Here is an 8,085-nt window from a genome sequence, read left to right on the forward strand (position 1 = left end):
TCCGACGAGGAGGATAAGGAACCCTGCGCGAGGCACATTCTGGGTGTCGTGCTCCCCAAGGGATTCAAGATGCTGAGTCTAACCGCCTACACTGGGAGCACTGACCCAGGGATCATCTGTCCTGGTATAACTAATTAATGACCATGGCCCATGTCAGCGACGATGACAAGTGCCTCTGTTTTTCAATCACTCTAGGCGAGCCTACAAAAGAATGGTGGAAGAGACTTAAGCCAGGATCGATCCAATCCTGGTCAGGACTACAGTCGGCGTTTCACAGACAATTTGTGGCCGCCATGAGAATGGGCATGCAAATCAGTGCCCTTGCCAACATTAAACCACTCCCCATAGAGGCATTAAGAGCCTACATCCAGCGTTTCACTGAAGAAGCCTCCAAGACCAAGGTGGACGATGGGAAACGCCTGGTGGCGCTGCAATCCGGGATCTGGGCCGGATCCTCCCTCTAGGACGATATGCAGCATAGAAAGGCGGCTATCCTAGAGGAGTTCATAAGGAGGGCCCAAGGATTTATTAACTGGGAAGAGGCCCAAATTCAAGCGTTTGGATGGCAGCCGGCACCTCAGCCCAATGCGCAAGCATTTCCGGGATACGGGGTACAGTTTCTGGCATAGAAATACATCACTCCCCCGTTGTGCAAGCACCCGGGCCTGGAATGCCTTATTCGTCCGGGACCGCGCCCCCCCCCCCCCCCCCCCCTCGAGTAGATGGCCATGTGGCCACCATCTCAGACGGGCCTCATCTAGGAAGGTCGTCCCGGAACGATAAAAAATGTTACCTTAGCGAGCTCGACCATGATCAAGAGGTATGCGCTCTGGTCCAGGCCCCGGCTCAGCGCCCGAAGTTGATGAACCTCCCTATCACCTTCACGGAAGACGATGCCCGTAACGTCCATTTCCCGCACCATGACCCTCTGGTCATAGATGCCCAGATCGCCAATAAATTGGTGTCCTGGGTGCTAGTGGATGACGGAAGCTCCGTCAACATTCTGTTCAAGCTCGCCTTCGTCGCGACTGGCTTAACCAAAACAGATCTGGCCTCATGCCCAACCCAGATCTATAGATTCAAAGGGGACGCAATACTCCCTATGGGAAAAATACAGTTGCCCGTAACTTTGGGGAACGAGATGCAATGCTCGTTCAAGTTCTGTACGTTTGTAGTAGTGGACTGTCCCACTGCTTATAATATCATTTTCGGTTGGCCTACATTGGTCGAGTTTGGGGCTATCACCTCCATTCGTCACTTATGCATGAAGTTCCCTTGCGATAATGGAGGAGTGGGAACATTCCGGGGAGATCAAAAGAGTGCCCAAAAATGCTACCACGCGTCCGCCCGGCCTATCTACATGGTCCGAGAAGAACCCCACGAGGGAGTCGTCGGCCCAGTTCCACCTCCTCTAGCTGGAAGGATTGTTCGGGAAAAGGATGAGCTGGACCCGCAGATAGGAGACGACCGCGTTCTGGAATCCATGGACGAGATTGAAGAGGTGTGCATCAGTGACACTGGCCCGACCAGGGTAATCCAAGTCAGGGAGAATCTGACGGCAGAGGTCCAGGCCGCAATCATGGCCTAGGTAAAGGAGAACCAGGACATCCTATCCTGGTCTCATTCGGATATGACGGTGTAACGACCCAAATTCGCTAATAAGGCTTAAGGGCCTTGATTAGCATGCCTGGAGGGCATAATGGGATTTATGTGTGATTCTTTGAGATAAATGCATGGTTATGATTTAAAGCATGTTATATGACTAATTGAACATTGAGGCGCATGACTATGTGGTTAGTATGCATGTTAGGTGAAATGATATGCATGTGGACCCCGTTTGCATGATAGGGGTAAACTGGTAATTTTAGCCCGCTGAGGGCATATATGTGATAATGGTATTCTGTGAATTGTACCACGTGAGTGTGGTGTTATTGTTGTGATGCACGTGCCGAGACGGTCCTTGAGAGCTAGTTAACTTAAGAGTCACAGCGGGATTTCTATACCCGGCTCGGGAGGAGCCTAGGGGTACCTCGGGAATTTTATGGTTAAGTTGAGATTTAGCGGGTAATGGTTATTGGAGATTTAGTAACCTGGGTAACCATTAGTTACTGCTGAGAGTAACAAGTTTTAGAAAGAAAATGGTAGAATTGAAATATTAGTGAAAGGACTAGAGTACCCTTGAGGACTTAGTTGGGAAAGGATCATTTAGAGGGGTAGCATGGTCATTTGGCAAGGGTAATAGGCAATTCTCAGCTGGGTTTTAGTGGGTCAAGGTTTGGGCATTTGGTTTATATGATGGCTTTGCTAAAAATAAAGAGAGGGAGAGTTAGGGCAATGAGAAGAAGAAGAAGAAGAAGAAGAAGAAGAAGAGGAAAATGGGCTGAAGTGGGAGCTTAGGAGGTGAATCAAGGGAGCTTGTAGGGTGGATTCTCCACTTGAGGTATGGATTTTATGAGCATTTAAGTTTGATTTCTGTTTTGAATTGTGAAATCTTTAGCTTGAGTTAAGTTTTTAATGTATGAGTTTGATGTTGCTGATTTTTGCAATCTAAGGGTGGATTGTTGGGTATGTTTGTGTTTTGAGCTTGAATCTAGAGTTTATGAGTTGTTGGGTGGTTCATTTGAGGTTTTAAATTGATTTTGGGGTTTGGGTATTGGTTTGGTGTGATTTGGAAGGTTTAAGTTCGGGAAAAACACAAGAGAAAACCCAGATTTTCTGGGTTCGCGTATGAGCACCGCGACCCTGTTCTTGGGCGCCGCGGCGCGATGTTGCATCGGGAGAGGGGTTTGTTGCTGGGCGCCACGGCCCTTGAGGGGTGTGCCGCGGCCCTAGGCCATTTTGGCAGCCCAAAAGTTGAGTTTTTAAGGCTTTTGCCCGGGGACTCGGGGGATGATTCCGATACTTCGCTTTATGGATTTAGAGGTCCCGGGAGTGCGGGATTGGTCCCGGGAAGTGGTTCTAGGCTTGGTTAGTATTGAAAGTGTTTTATGTGTGTTGTGACTAGGATTTCGGAGGGGCTTGTGCTAGTGGACCGTGCTCGTGATCGTGGTGCATCGGGAAGCACGGAATACAGGTAAGAAAACCGTAACACCCGAGATTAGGGCATGGCCCCACTATGTGATTGTAGGGCATGGCCCCGGATTGTATTACGTGCAAATGCTTAACCTTAAATGAACCGTGATGTGTGTGAATGTTTATTTTGAATGTACTATATGTGTGATTATGATGAATTGAACGGCAAGGGCCGAGTACGGCGTAGGCCGGGGCGGCCGTGGGGCCGAAAGTAACACACAGCACATGGGATGCTTATATTCAGGGTGGGACCCAAGGGATACATGAGTTATCCTCGCGGTGAGAACCAAAACTCCAGGCTTTGGTAAGGCCTTAGGGGCAGCATGGCCGTACTTGTTTATTATGATGGTTTTTCCTATGTGTCAGTGAATTATGCCAGCTATTTGATTTGCATATGTTATGTGTTATTTGGGTTTTCTTGCTGGGCTTCGGCTCACGGGTGCTCCGTGTGGCAGGTAGTTGCAAGGACTAAGTCAACCAACCATGAGTACGGAGAGCGTGAAGCGACGCGTACATGTTTGGCCTGCCCGACTGCTTTGGTTGGGGGTTTATTCAAAAATGGCTGTAATAACCTATGATTTTATGATTTCTCAACTGTAACCTTAATTCAAGATGTAATTAGTTTTCAAACCTTATTTTGGGATCCCAAATGTTTAATAATAGAAGTTTTAATGAAACGACGCATTTTCAGAGATTACAGCCTTAACTTTTAACTAGTCACACTTTTGTTTCAAAACCTCGGTTAGCGAGTTCATTGCACACTGTTTTGTCTTAAAAACTCACTTAGTAACGGCTCTAAGGAAGTAGGGCGTTACAGACGGGGATCGACCGCAACATCATCTGCCATGCCTTGAACATCGACGAAGATGCGACCCCGGTCCAGCAAAAATGAAGGCCCCTAGGAGCGGAAAGGGCAGAGGCCCTCAAGCTAGAAGTTGAAAAGCTGTCTTCGATCAACTTCATCTATGAAGCTATATATGCCGTATGGCTAGCCAACACAGTTCTGGTACCAAAGTCGAACGGGACCTGGAGGACATGCACCGATTTCACGGATCTCAACAAGGCTCGCCCTAAAGATTTCTTCCCGCTTCCTCGAATCGATCAGATGGTGGATGCGACGTCCGGGTATGAGATCTTGAGTTTCATGGATGCCTATTTAGGCTACAATCAGATCTCTATGCATGTAGCAGACTAGGAGCATACCCGTTTCCAGACCGACAAGAGGGTATACTGCTACATCGTCATGCCTTTCAGGCTCAAAAACGCCGGAGCCACCTATCAGAGGCTAGTCAATAGAATGTTCTGGGCCCAGCTGGGGCGGAACATGGAGGTCTATATTGACGACATGCTGGTCAAATGCAAAACCTCCGGCAAACATTCTGACGACTTGGCCGAGGCCTTCACGATCATTCGAAGGTATGGGATGAAGCTGAATCCCAAAAAATGCACTTTCAGCGTGGCATCTGAGAAGTTCCTGGGTTTCATAGTGAGTTTTGGGGGGATAGAAGCCAATCCGGACAAGATTAAGGCATTGGTTGAAATTCCCTCTCCCCGAAAGCATAAAGACGTGCAAAGTCTGACCGGGCGGATAGCCGCTTTAAGTCGTTTCGTCTCGAAGGCCACGGACAAGTGCATCCCCTTCTTCAATGTTCTTCGGGGAAGCCAGTGTTTTGAATGGTCAGTCGAGTGCGAAGAAGCTTTTCAAAAGCTGAAGGAGCAACTAGCCCAAGCACCAATATTGGCAAAACCGATGGACGGGGAACCGCTATACCTCTATTTGGCTGTGACCGAACACGCGATTAGCGCCGCACTAGTGCGGGAGGACGGTAAAACCCAACTCTCGGTGTACTACGTGAGCAAGAGGTTATTGGGGGCAGAGTCACGGTATCTGGTAATTGAAAAATTGACATTTTTTCTGCTAATGGCATCCCGGAAGCTTCGGCCTTACTTTCAGGCCCACGCCATAAAAGTTCTGATCAACCATCCTTTGCGACAAGTTTTGCAGAAACCCGAATCATCAGGAAGACTCTTGACGTGGGATATGGAATTTATTCAATTTGATATAGCTTACATACCTAGAGTCTCAATCAAGGAACAAGCCCTAGCCGAATTCATTGTGGAGTGCTCCAGGATCACCGAAGGGGACGATCCCCCAGCCCCCGCGACACCTGTATGGAAGGTGTTCGTGGACAAAGCCTCGAATGAAAATGGAGCAGGGGCCGGAATCATCCTAGTGTCGCTACAAGGACACCAGTTACAAGATGCCTTGCGTTTCCATTTCAAGGCGTTGAACAATGAGGCTGAGCACGAGGCCATGCTGGCCGGATTGCGTCTGGCCCGAGAAGTAGGGGCCGCAAACCTGGAGATCTATAGCAATTCCCAACTAGTTATCAGACAAGTCTTGAGAGAATACCAAACCAAAGGGGAAAAGATGGCTGCTTACGTGACCCAGATGAGAGAAATGCTGCAAACGTTCAAGAGGCACTCCATCCACCAGATCCCCAGGGAGAAAAACGTGTTTGCAGACACATTGGAAAAATTGGCAACCGATGCCGAGATGGATCTGTCTGGGATGGTCTCGATCAACCATCTCCCCATCCCTAGCATTCGAACCTCCACAATTAACACCATCGACCACTCCACGTCCTGGATGGGACCCATTATCCACTACTTGACAACCGGAGGGTTGCCAGCAGACAGGGCCGTAGCCAGGAAGCTTCAGTACCAGGTCCACAGATACGTCATGATAGACGAAAAGCTCTATCGTAGAGGGTTATACATGCCATACCTCAGGTGCGTATCCGGGACCGAACTGGGCGCAATCATGCATGAATTGCACGAAGGCTTCTGTGGAGATCATACAACCGGACTCAGTTTGTCCAAAAAGATCCTGCGCCAAGGATATTTCTGGCCAACCATGAAGAAAGACTGTGTTGATTGCGTCCGCAAATGCGAGAAGTGCTAAAGGTATGCGAAGATATCGCGAGCCCCTCCAACCGAAATAACCCTGATGACAAGTCCCTGGCCTTTCGCGGTATGGGGGATCGACCTAGTAGGATAGCTCCCGACCGGGAAAGGAAGGGTGAAGTACGCCATCGTGGCCGTCAACTACTATACCAAGTGGGTCGAAGCGGAGCCCATGAATACAATCACCTCGAAGAAGGCCTTCGATTTTGTCATCAACAACATCGTATGCCGGTACGGGCTTCCGTACAAGATTGTGTCCGACAACGGAAAGCAGTTTGACAGCATCCACTTCACGGATGTCTGTGAAAGACATGGTATCGTCAAAAGCTTCTCCGCAGTTGCAAGGCCTTAAGCGAACGGGCAAGCAGAGGCCATCAACAATACCTTGGAAGGAACATTGAAGAAAAATATCCAAGCCTGCAAGGGCAAGTGGCCCGAAGAGTTGCCCCGCGTGCTGTGGGTATACCGGACCACCGAAAGAACATCCACCGGACACACTCCTTACTCCATGGTGTATGGGCGCGAAGCCGTCATCCCAGTAGAAATGGCCATCCCGTCCCACAGAAGAGACACGTACGATCCTGCCTAGAACCATGCCTTACTCCATGAATCCCATGATCTCATCGAGGAGATCCAGGAAGAGTCACAAGTTCAGTTGAAGATGTACCAAGGCAAGATCGCTCGACATTTTAACTCAAAAGTAAAAAGTCAAAGATTTAAAACCGGCGATCTGGTCCTGCGAAGAGTCTTCCCTGCAACCTAAGATACGGGAGTAGGGGTTCTGGGCCTGAATTGGGAAGGGTTGTATGAAATTCGACACGAAGTGTGCCCGGGAACATACCGTTTATAATGGCTCGATGGCACGGAAGTCCCAAGGGCCTGGAACGCGGAACATCTCTGTAAGTAGTATTAGTAGTTAGGAGAACATGTTTCAGTTTTATATTCTTGTTGTAAACAATGTACGCTTCAGGGCGATTCCTTGAATAATAAAAATGGCGTGTACAAAACGTCGTAAAGAAATATTATCAAACCATGAAAATTCCAATCTGCTTCCTTAATCAAGTGACCCAAGACCAGTCTTCGCTCACTTGAGGGGGGGGGGGGGTATCTCCGATATGAACAAATACGAGAACAAAAACAAAGCAGGAAATTAAAGCCCTAGGCCTAGTCCCGACCCAGACCGACAAGGTCTGGGGGGTACAAACCCAATTGGACGCAAGGCTCAAGTCTAGTCCCGACCCAGACCGACAAGGTCTGGGGGGTATAAACCCAGTTGGACACAAGGCTCAGGCCTAGTCCCGACCCAGACCGACAAGGTTTGGAGGGTACAAACCCAGTTGGACAAAGGCTCAGGCCTAGTCCCAACCCGGACCAACAAGGCCCGGTCCCGGTCCGGACGTACGCGGTCCAGGGGTACAATATACAGGACCTAAGGCTCAGATTGGTCCCGGCCCGGACGTACACGGTTTGTTGGTACAATATATAGGACCTAAGGCTCAGACCTGGTCTCGGCCCAGACATGCATGTCCCGAGAATATAAAATACCTAAAACTTGGTTGACCGCACGCGGTCCCAAATAACTAAATACCCGTCCGTGTCACTCCTACAACAGCATAGGATTATAAGAACGCGGACCCCCAGGTATAAGTTGTCTAAAATTAGTCTTAGAAATGGCCCAGGCCATGGGAACCTAACCTAGGGTTCAAAACAAGCTAATCAACTAATCTCCGACGGTCCAGACCGTCAAACTTTCAACACGGGGAACTGGGCAAAGAAATTCATGAATAATTATCAACTCCCTAATGGCCCAGGTTGTTGGAACCTGAGCAACATGATTAAAGCAAGCTAATAGGTTAAAAACAAGAGTAATCTAGCCCAGGCCGTGGAGGTCCGAAGACGAATCACCAGGAGAGTTCCCGGCTGTTGGAACCAGGACCAAACACTCGACTCATTCATGCATAGTGGTAAAAAACTTAGAGAAAGTTTAAACGAATGAGAATGGGAAAGCAATATGCAAAAAAATAACATGGGTAAAGCACAAAAAAA

At 48.8% G+C, this 8,085-nt stretch overlaps 1 protein-coding gene across 1 annotated transcript; it reads left to right on the forward strand.

Moving 5' to 3' along the window:
- The first annotated feature begins 4,417 nt into the window (after positions 1-4,417).
- LOC133796014 (uncharacterized) lies at positions 4,418-7,878 on the forward strand. Its single transcript, XM_062233496.1, has 3 exons — positions 4,418-4,963; positions 5,078-5,865; positions 7,851-7,878. Exons 1-3 carry the CDS (start codon positions 4,418-4,420, stop codon positions 7,876-7,878), a joined length of 1,362 nt encoding a protein of 453 aa, XP_062089480.1.
- Positions 7,879-8,085: the final 207 nt, after the last annotated feature.

The sequence above is a fragment of the Humulus lupulus genome, chromosome 8, assembly GCF_963169125.1.
Source record: "Humulus lupulus chromosome 8, drHumLupu1.1, whole genome shotgun sequence".
NCBI lineage: Eukaryota > Viridiplantae > Streptophyta > Magnoliopsida > Rosales > Cannabaceae > Humulus > Humulus lupulus.

What these genes read in the sequence shown, in the direction of transcription:
- LOC133796014 (XM_062233496.1), top strand. Translation starts at nt 4,418, where the DNA reads ATGCTGGTCAAATGCAAAACCTCCGGCAAACATTCTGACGACTTGGCC. An exon ending in GGGCAGAGTCACGGTATCTG is followed by an intron (nt 4,964 to 5,077) that starts GTAATTGAAAAA and finishes CAAGTTTTGCAG; the next exon opens with AAACCCGAATCATCAGGAAG. An exon ending in TTATACATGCCATACCTCAG is followed by an intron (nt 5,866 to 7,850) that starts GTGCGTATCCGG and finishes CTAATGGCCCAG; the next exon opens with GTTGTTGGAACCTGAGCAAC.